Below are 12875 nucleotides of genomic sequence, written 5' to 3' on the forward strand. Positions count from 1 at the left end.
ATAGCTTGCCCCCTCAGTATTTACTATAGTGAAATTTCATTTGCTATTCTTTGCCCAGGAATGTTTTTTAATCTGACTCAGTTCTGTACGTTACTGGACCTCCCACTTTCTTCCCCTCCCCCACTCTGACAACCTCCGATGCAGCTGAATTTGGTACAATCTACAGACTGGATCAGTATGTGGTGCTCTTCTCAATCTAAGCAGCTCATTTAAATTGGAAACAGCCAGCCTTGGAATGAACAACGATTGAAGCTGTGAATCACAGGATCCTAGTTCATCAGCACTTTACTTTTTCCTTCAATCCCCCTCTCTTCCCTCCTTCACTTCCTTTTTCAACCCCTTCTCTGTTTTCTCTGTCCTCCCCGTACCCTCCTCTTCCACCTCCGTTATTTTCCTCCTCCATCCCTTTCCCTCTCTTCTACCTCTTTTTAGCCCTCCTCCTGCTCTCACTACACTTCCTATTCATTCATCAGCTGACTTTTTCAACCTCCTTTTCCTTCCTGCATTTTCCTTCTTATCTCCTCCCTCTTTTTTCTTTCTCTTTCTCTCTCTCTCTGCTCTCTTCCTTCCCTTCCTTTGTCCTCACCACCCATCCCCTCTTCCCTCCCTCCCTTTCCTGCTTTCACTCCCTTTCCATCAATTTTCCTCCCCCCTTTCTTTACCTACCGCCCCCTCCCACCCCATTACAGAAAAATAAAAGATCTTGCCATGTTGCTATTAATACAAGTTAATCAAGTAGGAAATGGTAGTGTTGCTGGAAGTCACACTCGAGAAATTGACGGATGTCCTGAGTACTGAGTCGCACAAACCAAGCCATTCAAACCAAAGTTTGCTGATCTTGGCTAAAACCAAATGGGCAATACACTTGGCCTCAGTGCCTCTGGGCTAGGGAAAGAAGAAAAAATGTAGGCGGTTCTAATCGTCGAACAGCTTGTCAACACATCATCTAGGCCAGGAATATCCCAAGTATTTTGTTTCTGATGCTCTGTTCAATGCTATAGAGCCTCAGGGGGCCAGGCGTGAAATTTAAATCATTGTGGCTATTAACTTGCATAATTCTTTAGTTACTGATGGTTCTGATTTAGAATTTATTCACCAATCAGCAACAAAACTAGGAACAGCTCTTGCCAAACCTCCAGTCACAGGAAGTCCAAACAGGATGAACCAGAGAGTCAGGAATATAAGTGCAGAATTGGGCTGTGTTGTCCGCACTTTTGGGGGAAGGATAGTCATAGGTTTGCCTGGACTTTGGAGGTTTCATCATGTGACCTTCTGTCTCCAACCTTCCCATCTGCACATTTGTGCCATTGATCACCTGATGCATCGCTCCTTGGACAGTCTTTTCCCAAGCCCATTGGGAAGCAAACGCTCTTAAAGACTGGATAATTCTTGACTGTTAGTCAAATAGCCTCTCTTTCCCATTTCTGATAGTTTTATAACCAATAAAAAAAATGCATTCAGAGAAATGAAGAAAAACACACTTTAATGGTGCTTTGTTTTGTCTCCTGTGTTACTGTCTGGAAGAGTAATTTTTAATTCCTGGAAATTTTGAAAGGTTCTAGGAGGATTTGAATCCAAGTTTTGTGGTTTTGACAGTACTGGAGAATGTCATCTCAGCAGAGGCCAAAACGATTACCTTCAAAAAGGAATGGATAAACACTTGGAACTATTAGGTGTGGATAAAGACTAAAATGATTAAACACTCCACAAGATGTGATTTTCCCAGTGCTGCTTGGGACAGAGGAAGTTTGAGGAAAACAACAACCAGATTGAGTATTGGAAATACAAGGATGAATAAATACTGTGGAGCCTTATTCCATTCCCTTTGGAACGAGGCAGTATTTAGATAAACTTTTCCCTCAAGATTAAACATGTGAGTGAAGTCTATGATGGAATATTACATATGATTACATTATATAGGATATATAGCACAGAAACACGCCATTCAGCTCAACCTCTCCATGCTGGTGTTTATGCTGTACTTCATGCTCCATTTTCCTCATCTAAATCTACCATTGTAACCATCTATTCTCTTCTCCCTCATATGCTGGTCTAGTCTTACCTGAAATACATTGTGTAGTTGATAGTGAAGAGGATAGCTGTTGTCTCCAGTATGATATCAATGGTTTGGTTGAGTGGGCAGAAAATGGAATTCAGTCTGGAAAAGTGAAAGGTAGTGCATTTGGGGAGTGCAAATAAAGCAAGGGAATAGTCCTTAAACAGGAGGATATTGAGAGGGGTTGAGGAAATGAGAGACCTTGGAGTGCATGTCCACAGGTCCCTGAAGGTGGCAGGACAGGTGGACAAGAAGGTAAAGAAAGCATATGGAATGCTTTCCTTTATTGGATGAGGTATTGAATACAAAAGCAGGGATGTAGTGATGGAACTGTATAAAATGTTGGTTAGACCACAGCTGGAATTTTGTGTACAGTTCTGGTCACCACATTGCAGGAAGGACATAATTGCTCTGGAGAGAGTATGGAGGAGATTTACAAGAATGCTGCCAGGTCTTGAAAATTGCAGCTATGAGAAAGATTGGATAGGCTAAGATTGTTTTCCTTAGAACAGAGGAGGCTAAGGGTTGACTGAATTGAGGTGTACAAAATTGAGGGGCCTAGATAGGGTAGACAGGAAAGAGCAGCTAGTTTCCTTTTCCTGGCTGGCACAGACATGATGGGTTGAATGGCCTCTTTTTCTGCGCTGTAACTTTTCTATGGTTCTATTGATACTATTTGCTTCAACCACTTGCTGCGGTAGTGTGGCGTTCCACATTTCTCACCATTCTGAGTGAAGATGTTTCTTCTGAATTCCCTATTGGGTTTCTTGGTGACTTTCTTATATTAATGGTTCCCAGTTATGCTGTTCCCCACAGCAGAAATAGTGTCTCAATATTCTCTAATGGCATCACTATATTTACAGGGAAGGTGATGGTGTAGTGGTATTGTCGGTAGACTAATAATCCAGAGATCCTGGGTAATGTTCTGGCGACCCAGGTTCGAATCCATTAGCTGATGGTGGATATATATATTTAAAAATCTGGAAATAAAAGCCTAATGATGACCATGAAACCACAGTTGTAAAAGCCCATCTGGTTCACTAATGTCCTTTAGGGAAGAAAATCTGCTGTCCTTAACTGGTCTGGCTGACATGTGACTCCAGACCCACAGCAATGTGATTCTGACTCTTAACTAATGCTGGCCTAGCTAGTGATGCCCACATTGAATGAATAAAAAAACCATCAAAACCTTTCATAATTTAAGACTTCACCCCTCAGCTGCCTTTTTTTCCAAGAAGAAATCCTTTCTTGATATTTATATCCATGCTTTTTCTAGCTTTGCTAACCTGTGGCACATTCTTTAGGTGTATTTGTACTCAGATTCCTTTGTTCCTCTACCCCACCTAGACTTGCAAATTTGCAATAATACGTGACCCCCCCTATTCTTTCTACCAAAAAGTACCATCTCACATTTATCTGTGCTGAACTTCATTTGCCAATTGTTTTCCCATTCTGCAAGTTTATTAATGTCCCCCTTTGCAGTTGTCCTCAGTATTGACTACTCCCCCCAGTTTGGTGTCATCTGCAAATTTAGAAATCATTTGTGATTCCAAAATCTGAATTGTTAATAGAAATTATGAACAGCAGTGGTCCCAACATTCTTCCTTATGGAAGACCACTTCTCACCTTCTGCCACTCTGAAGAACCACCCTTTACTCCCACTCTGCTTGCTGTCTTGAAGTCAGCAAGCAATCCATTCTGCCCCTTGACCCCTGACTCCGCATTATTTGACTTTATTCATTGGTCTATTATGGAACACCTTATATAGGTTTTCAAAAGGGCTTGGATAAATTACATCCAATGCACTACCACAGTGTATTCTGTTACCTTCTCAAAAAATTCAATGTTAGTCAAACAAGATTTTCACTTTTGAAATTCATGCTGACTATTTATTGTTATAGTTTTCTTTTCTAGATGTTCTTCTATTCTCTCCTTTTAGTAGGGATGCCATTATTTTTCCTACCACTCATGTTAAACTGACTGGTCTATAATTTCCTGGACATGTTCTGTTAGCTATTTGTCTGTACACCCGCACCACACCTTTTCCAATGAATTATCAAATATGAGCAGTAATGCCTTGGCTATCTCTTTCCTAGATTCTTAGAACACCATTCTAAGTGTTTCCCATTGTTGTTTTACATTGTCTCTGTGCTCTATTAACAAACAACAATGGAAGATTAAAACAAAAAAACTGCGGATGCTGGAAATCCAAAACAAAAACAGAATTACCTGGAAAAACTCAACAGGTCTGGCAGCATCGGCGGAGAAGAAAAGAGTTGACGTTTCGAGTCCTCATGACCCTTCGACAGAACTTGCCAGTTCTGTCGAAGGGTCATGAGGACTCGAAACGTCAACTCTTTTCTTCTCCGCCGATGCTGCCAGACCTGCTGAGTTTTTCCAGGTAATTCTGTTTTTGTTTTACAATGGAAGATTAATGGATTGTTGGAGTTCATGATGGGAGCATCTGTTGGATGAGTGAGAATAGGCCTGCTCTTGTTATGTTCTGTTCCTCTCTCCTATTCCGAATGCATGTTACATTCATTTCCCCCCTCATCCAACCCTCCTCCACTGAAGTTGTACTGGGCAATAGTGGGGAACTGGGGCACAGAGAATTTCTGGATGTTGATAAGTGCCCTGGTACATTCCTATGCCAATTTCCTCTGCAGCTGTCTCTCACTGGTGTATCTTCCCACTGTGGCCATTCTTTGTGTGGGCAGGATGTTTAACCATAGAGGGTGTTATGTCCTTATGCTTACATGGGCACTGCCACCCAGCAGTGCTGATCATGGGAATTGGAGCAGATTCTTCATTGCTTGAACCCAGGACTCACTTGGACTTAGTTATTTTGATGCCCTGAAGAGTGGGTGTGATAAAGTCCACTGCTGAATGCCTGTACTCACTGTTGAGGCTCACACATGAACAATGGCTCCTTGGGTGTGGATTTGTAACCTTGGTACTTATTGGCATCCTCTGCAGGAGGGACTGGAAGCTCCCCTTCCCCTTGCTGGACAGTCTTGCTTAATCTTTATTTTTTTGATCCTCAGGTACTGGCGGATGATTCCTGTCCCAGTGGACGGTTTACATTGCAGGATGAGTGCTGTGACCTCTGCCCTATAGGTCATGGGGTCGCTAAAGAGTGTAACACCACCAACACCCAATGTCATCCTTGTGAGGATGGTAAGTATCTGGGGCAGGTTTTTAACCTCTCAAGGTAACATAATCTCCTGTCTTAACCCCTTCCCTCTACAAAATTTTTCATCTCAAGCTCTGAACGTATCGTTCCTTGTGCTCATCTTCCTGCACCCCCATGTTGAAAGCATCTCTTGCTCTTCTGTTCTAAGTGTCAGCTATGGCTCAGTGGTAGCATAATCACTGCTGAGTCTGAAGATCCTTGGCTCGAGGCCCACTGTGGAGTCTTGCGGAAATAATCTAGATTGATGAAGCACTGAGGTAGCGCTGCACTGTCGGAGGTGGTGTTGGAGAGATCTGCCCCCTCAGGTGGTTGCAAATGATGCAGTGACACAAAGAAGAGCAGATGAGATCTCCCAGGCTGTTGGCCATTATTTATCCTTCTATTAACATCAGAGTATCTGGTCATTTATATCCTTAATCTTTGGGATCTTTCTGTGTGCAGATTAGCTGCCAGATTTCCCTACATTACAAATAGTGACTGCACATAAAAAGTATTTTACTGGCTGCAAAGTACTTTAGGAGTTCTGTGGTTGTGAAAGACATTATATAAATGCAGGTACTTTCTGTTTTCCAACCGAGAGAGTTGGTATGGGGTTGGGGATTAAATCTGAGATGTTCCTGAATTGTTCTAATTCCATTTTTTCATTCTGTTTTGTTGCAGGTGTGACCTTCTCATCCAGTGCCAGCATTTCCCGCTGCCAGCCATGCTCGAGCTGCCCTGACAAGATGGAGGTTGTCCACCCGTGTGAGACCAAGTTTGACACCCAGTGCCAATGTGTGGAAGGGTACTACTCGCAGCCTGGCAGCAGGAAATGTGTACTGTGCACCACCTGCCCACAGGGCTATGGGGCAATAGTGGAATGCCACAGGGACCAAGACACCGTGTGCCAGCGGTGCCCCAAGGGCTCCTTCTCTGAGAAGGCAAGCAGTTCGCAACCATGTGCAGTGTGTCGCATCTGCGGCGAGGATCATTTTGTGTTGCAGGAGTGCCAACCGACTTCGGACACGGTCTGTCTGAGTAAGGCCTGCTCTTTACATTCTGATTATGTTTCCTTTCTATTTTCAACCTGAAACTTCTGCTGAGCTAAACTCCCCCAGGGGAAACTCCGCTGTGAACTTTTTCAAAAGATAGAGAAACTCTGATATATGGCCATTGCCCACAGTGCAGGGCACCTGCTCAGATGAAAAGAGCAAGGGAGAATTTTGGAATTTTATAGCAGGTCATTTGACTTGTTGTGCCTGTGTCCTCCCTCTGATACAACAATAACTGTTTCCCAAAACAATTCTTAATGGTTTCAGTCTTGAAAGTTTGAATTAACTCCCAACATCCGCAGCATCCTGAACACCTTAATCAAATCGTTCAGCAATCTTCTATGCTCCAGGGATTATAAGCCAAATCTTCACAATTTGACCCTTGAAGCCCTTGTATCATTCCGTTGCTTTGGCATTTCTTTTGATCCAGGGAAAAGAGCCCTAGCTGGCCCAGTCTTTCCTGATCATAGTATCTTCCTAATTCACATAAACTGCAATTAATCTAGCCTAATCCCATTGCCTTTATGTAAGATAACCACATATATCTTTTATGTGGTTCCAGTTCCCACTTAAATGATAATCTCGGCCTTGGTAGCCACTTCATGAAGAAATCCATGTTCTTGTTTCTGTTCCAGCATGTTGTATGTTTTTTTTCTGCACTGCCATTTCCTAATCTCAGAATTGGTTGCGGTGACTTGTTTACACAATGGAATTAAAATGTGGTTTTCATTCCCTCCCACCTCCTGTTTAGGCAAAAACTCATCGCTGCTGAGAAGACCACAGGTTGAGCCAGTAAGAGATGACTACAAGTTTATAAGCCCCGTGGAACCTGGGTCTGGTACCGTCAACTTCACTGCCTACGATACGGGAAAGAACATCATTCCAGTTTACTGCTCCATCCTTGCGGCAGTCATCATGGGACTTGTAATCTATGTCACTGTGAAATGGTGAATTTTACATCCTAGTAACTTTTTTAAAAGACGGACAGTTCTTCATATTTCATTGTTTTGCTTCGTTTGCCTCAGAAAAGAAGCGAAAGTCACCACTGAATGTAAGGTCTAGCCACAGAAGGCCAGGTTTAATCCCTGGTCTGTCCCCAAATACTGCACTCAGTCAGTCAGGAGTCTGCAATTCCTCCAAACAAAATGGAGCAGGGGAGGAAAAAACAAGAAAGGAGAAAAGAGGTTGAGGGGCCTGACAATTGGCTTTGTCCACTGCCTGTGGCTCCCAACCCCTGTCCTGTCTCCTTTTGTCTTCTTAGTCTCATGCACTGCCCCTTTCATGAGCTACAAGGACTACCCCCTCCCCCTCCCTGGCTCCAGTTGTTGACTACACCCATGTTTTGACACCGTGCTGCAGTTTCCACACTTGCTCCCTCACCCTAATCTCTCTCCGGCGTGCTCACTCTCTCTCTTTCTCTTCTCTTCTCTCTCTCTCTTTCTCTCTCTCTTTCGCTCTCTCAGACATTCTTCTGTTCTCTCTTTTTAAGCCATCTGCTCTCTCATTACTTACTACTTTCTTGCACTCCCTTTGTCTCCCTTACACTTGCTCTCTCACTTTCTCACCCCCACTCTTGCATTTGCTTGCTCTGACCTTTTTCTTTTACTCTTGCTCTTTCCCAGTCTTGCTGTCTCTGATTAATCTCACTTTCTCACTCTTATTCTCTCTTTCTCCCTACAGCTGGAACACATGTAAGCAGAAGAAGCAGTTGGCGAAGGCACGAGCTAGTGAGCTTGACGCGGGACCCGAAGGCGAGAAGCTGCACAGCGACAGCGGAGTGTTTGTCGATACTCACAGTGTACATGAACCACAGCTTAGTAAAAGTATGAATGCTCTGGCAATGGACATTGACTGTTTCATGGAAACCCCTCATTATCTCAGCAGCCTATGGTAGTCTGAGAGTGCCTGCAGTCTGCAGAGGCATTACAGCTAAGCCTGATTTTGTTCCCAATGCATACTTAACAGCAAATATGGGGAGTTGGATGGATTCATTCCTGAGTGGACCTGCACTGGGAGCACTAGTGGGAGCCGAGAGAAGGGCTATTTCCCTGCTTTAATTACGGAGATGTCAAATTGAAGAATGAATGAATGAAAAAGGGAGTGAAATAGTGGGGTGAGTTTAGGATTGAAAGTAAAGGTGTGTAAGCAATGTTCCATGAACACTCTCTCACCTGGGTTGGGTTCTGCTATGGGGGAAGGCATCCCCCCTGACGTTTTCATGACCCCACAAGTTATCAGAAATCTCAGCAGCAGCCTGTAATTCACTCCCGGATACCTACTGTTTTCCCTGCAGACACCCAAACTTCTCAATTAGATTCCAGCCTGTAATTCAATCCAAGGTTCCTGTTCTTCTGTCTTGTCAATTCCTGACATCTGGTTAACACAATATTGCAGTTCCAGCATTGGCCACTAGCTGTCTAACATGATTTGTTTTCTTCCTCTCCCTCAGTTGTTCGTGCTGACCTGTCCCTTTACAGCAAACTCCCACTGCAGAAACGGGAAGAGATCGAGCAGCTGCTCGGCAGCCATGGTGGCAACCGATCTGATTGGCGCAGCCTGGCACACCACTTGGGCTACGATGAGGAGCGAGTGGCCACCATTGGCCGTGGAGAGGATCCAGCTCACACACTGCTGTCTGATTGGTCGATGAGGGATGGTGGCAGCTTGGATGTGCTTTGCAAGGCCTTGGGGAGAATGGAGAGGGATGATGTCGCAGAGCGTCTAAAATTGGAGCCAGCCGTGACCTCTCTGGTGTGACGCAAAGAACAGCTTCCACTGTAAGCCTTTAACACATTGAAGATTTTGACTTGCTTACAGGCAGAAGGGGTTCACCCAGACTCAAAAGTGTGGCCAAGTCTTTTAAACTCATTTAAAGGGAGAGCCTCTTGACTGTAGCTAGGACACATTGTGAGGCAATCAGTTTAACTGTGTGGGAATTGTGAATGGAAATTGTGAACCTATCAGTGGATGAAGTCTTGCCTCTGGCCCACATCTGACAATGCTTTGAGATGAGCAAGAGATTATTTTTTTCTTGATTTTTAAGTATCTCGTGTCGTGTGCAAGATTGCACAGGCAGAGCGACCTGCTCTGTTTCTCTGGTTTTTGTTTGCTCACTTCCTCTTCTTTGTAGGTGCTGACTCGTGCTGACTCTTTCCTCAGATTGGGTTAGACAGCATAGTGATAATGTTACTGCACTAATAATCCAGAGGCCTGGATTAATGATCCAGAGTTCAAATCCTACCATGGAATTTAAATACAATTAATAATACATTTGGAATAAAAATCTAGCATCAGTAATGGGTGACCATGAAACCTACAGAATTGTTGTAAAAGTCCCATCTGGTTCACTAATGTCCATTAGGGAAGGAAATTTGACATCTTTCCTGGCTGAGCCTCCAGCCCCACACCAATGTGCTTGATTCTTTGTTGACCTCTGACGCAATGCCAATCAGTTGTATTCAAGAAGGTGAATCACCACCACTTTGAGGTCAATTAGGAATGGGCAATAAATGTTAGTGACACTCACAACCTGTGAATGAACATTTAAATAAAAAAGTCCTTTGGTGCCTTCCCTTTACCTTGCTTAAGTGAGTATTCTGTACCTGGGATAGCAAACATTGGTGGACTCTTCAGTTTAGAGAGGCATCACAGTTGAGCCAGTTTTCTTGTTGGATGAACAAAGACTGTTGCAGACACTTTCCAGTGGGGAACAGGAGTGTCTCTTAGCAATAAGGAAAGGCTTTTTTTTTGTGTGGGAATTGGAGTAAGAAGCTTGAACTGCAGGAAGTCAGTCTGGTTTGGTTGTCCTCACCACCAAATTGGACTCAGACTTCTGGACCTCTGGATTGACTGTCCAGCCGGTCAGCTGTCCTAATCACACCCCTTGTGTACATGGGCACACCCTGCTGATTTAGCTAACTCATAAATCGGACTTGTATGGCTCAGGTGCTTTTGCACTCAAAATGACTGCCTGCTGCTGTGGTTCCTGCAAAATGGCTGTCAAGGTTAACCATAAAATGGCTGATTAAAGCTAGAAGTAATCATAATAGTAGGTGTGGCCACACCAACTGTCTGCATTTTTGTGGTTACTTTATGTATAGAATTTTTCTTATGGATTGCAACTCAATTTTCAGATTGAGTGCTCATTACCTTGATGACTCAGTTAGGTGCCCTTGCCAAGTGTGCTACTGTGGCAAACCAACCAGGAATCACAAGTCAGTGCTGATCCAAGTCAGAGGAGCTGGAAAGGTGCTATATTTGCCATCAGCTCACCTAAGTTTAAGGTAGGGAATAAATCAGCCAGTGTTCAGTTCCTCGATGCTATCTAGTACCCTCTGCTGGTTCTCCAGCAATTGGTGAGGGTCCTCCAGCTGATCTGCGGGCTGGTCCAAAATGTACGTCACTGATACGTAATGCCATGGCCTAGGCCATACTAGAGAATGGAACAGAACCCTCATCCTCACCATCCACGTGATGTCACACAAGCAGACTGGCTCCTGCATTCGCAGCTTGAATTGTCATACGCATGAACAACAACAATTATGTTTTATAAGCAAGATTTATGTTACTGTTGCATCATAACATGAGGTTGGATTTTCAACACTTGTGGGGCTGAAAACAAAGAAGAGGAACTGACGTGATTCTGAGGCTCTTCAGCTTGGAACCAGGCATTACCTCATCGTGTCTCATCAAACGCAACGCCATTCTTCCCATTATTTGAGTTTTTCTTTTGCAGTGACAAGTGAAAGCAGATGAGATAGAACTGGTAGGCGGTTTGCAGGTTTTTTGCCCACCTTTAAGTGGTCTGAGGCCAAAAATGTTTGAGAACCACTGGTTAGTTGGATATTGGGTGAGGATATTGACTGTGGCTCCTCCATTACAAAACCCTGCCAAGATTTAGATAGGCTCATATATGAAACTTGGTTGTTTGGGTGCGTTTTGAGGTGGGGGTGGGATGCTGCCTGTGTGGAACGTGCTCAGGCAAGGGTTAGCACCTTGAGGAGAGGAGGGAAGAACGTTATGGCAAAATAAAATCAAAGAAAAGCTCTGACTTGCATGTTACTCTGCTTCTGAAAACACAATTTATTGGGGCGTTGACATGTTTTTGACTGGAGTGGCAGGCTGTTGTAATGTGTTAGCATCTCTGCAAAGCCCAGAATGAAATCTCAGCCAGCAATAGGTGCGTGTTTCCTTGGTCTTATCTGAAACAAGTTTGCAAGTCTCTAAATCCAGTTCCTAGTGGACCAACAGCATAAACCTGGCCACAAATTGGAACTAATATGACTGTGGAACAGCAGACATAAAAGAATGAAATGGGAACACAGTCTTTTAAGGGGAAGTTCCATATGAATGTTCCCTGATTTCCCCAAAGACCATCGAACAAAATTCACTGAAGATGGCTGGTGCAAGGAGTAGAACTTAAAATCCATGGTTGATATTCACCCACAAGGGATTTTGGGATCACCATTGTAGGGGCTTCTGTCTGCCTGTGCTATAGGTAGCTAGAGAGTACTTTATTTAGTGGAATAGAGGGAGCTTTGCTCTAACCCATGTTTAATTCTGTACCTGCGGCCAAAAAGACTGTACAGTGCTAAGCATTGACTTGCCCACCTTGAGGGCACAAAATTTGGTCAATTCAACCAAACAAGGTCGGGGCAGAAAAATATCCAAAATGGCTGCCATGTTAATTAAAATGGTATCCTGTGTCCAGTATTGTGTGAAGTATTTACTAATTTCTTGTCTTGATGCCAAGATGTTGCGGCAAATCATTACCTTTGTATGTATCATTGTTTATAGTTTTTCAATAAATACAGTACAAAATCAGTACAATATCCCAGTGATTTTGAAAGAGAAGGAATTGTCAGCTTTTGATCTTTGGCTGATGCCTTTTTCCTGGAACTTTATCTTGTACATGAAGAAATGAAGGGTGGAGTTTTCTGCTCTGGAATTGCAGACAGTTTGACCTTCGTTTTGTCGTGTTGTTATTGTTTAATTGTGTCCAAAAAACAAAATTATATCTTTAAAATCACTTACAGTATGTTATGCCAAATAAACATTTAAAATATTATGCTCCACCCTCTCCAGTTTGCTTGTAGTGTTTATTTCTCTTATTCTAAGATTTTTAATAACCTGATGTCATTTATTTCCTTACAGTAGGAGGTGTAAACTTCCCCCTGCCCCTTCTCCAGTTTTCCCCGTCATCTCCTGATATTAGCCTGTATTGGGTGGGACTGCACAAGCACTAGCTGGCTGCCACACTAGTGTCCATTCTTAGTCATAGCAGGCTGTTTGGTTGTGGAGTGCACCGTTATCAAGTCTGTCCTGGTTGTTCCCTATAATATGTTTACTTTGCAGTTACTAGAAGATTTTTAAAGCTTGGTTCTTAGGATATTAGCCTCATTGACAAGACCAGCATTTATTGCCTAATCCTGGTTGAATGACTGATTAAGTGGCTTGATGAATCACTCCAAAGGGCAGTTAAGAATCAACCACATTAAGATTCCCCCTTTTCACCCTCCATGGTCCCCTATCCGTGACATTTTATGGGGCACAAGCTGTAGCTGGAGAAGTCTCCATCAACGAGGTAGATACTTGA

At 43.4% G+C, this 12875-nt stretch overlaps 1 protein-coding gene across 1 annotated transcript in view; it reads left to right on the top strand.

The window, feature by feature from the left end:
* The window catches only part of nradd (neurotrophin receptor associated death domain), a 36204-nt gene extending 23856 nt beyond the window's left edge, over positions 1 to 12348 (top strand). Inside the window, exons 3-7 of the mRNA XM_041189840.1 lie at positions 5101 to 5233; positions 5910 to 6266; positions 7032 to 7227; positions 7961 to 8103; positions 8730 to 12348. Of these exons, the coding sequence (XP_041045774.1) occupies positions 5101 to 5233; positions 5910 to 6266; positions 7032 to 7227; positions 7961 to 8103; positions 8730 to 9037 (1137 nt within the window). The 3' untranslated portion in view covers positions 9038 to 12348. The remainder of the gene's footprint in view (positions 1 to 5100; positions 5234 to 5909; positions 6267 to 7031; positions 7228 to 7960; positions 8104 to 8729) is intronic.
* Positions 12349 to 12875: the final 527 nt, after the last annotated feature.

The sequence above is a fragment of the Carcharodon carcharias genome, chromosome 6 (assembly GCF_017639515.1).
Source record: "Carcharodon carcharias isolate sCarCar2 chromosome 6, sCarCar2.pri, whole genome shotgun sequence".
NCBI classification, from domain to species: domain Eukaryota; kingdom Metazoa; phylum Chordata; class Chondrichthyes; order Lamniformes; family Lamnidae; genus Carcharodon; species Carcharodon carcharias.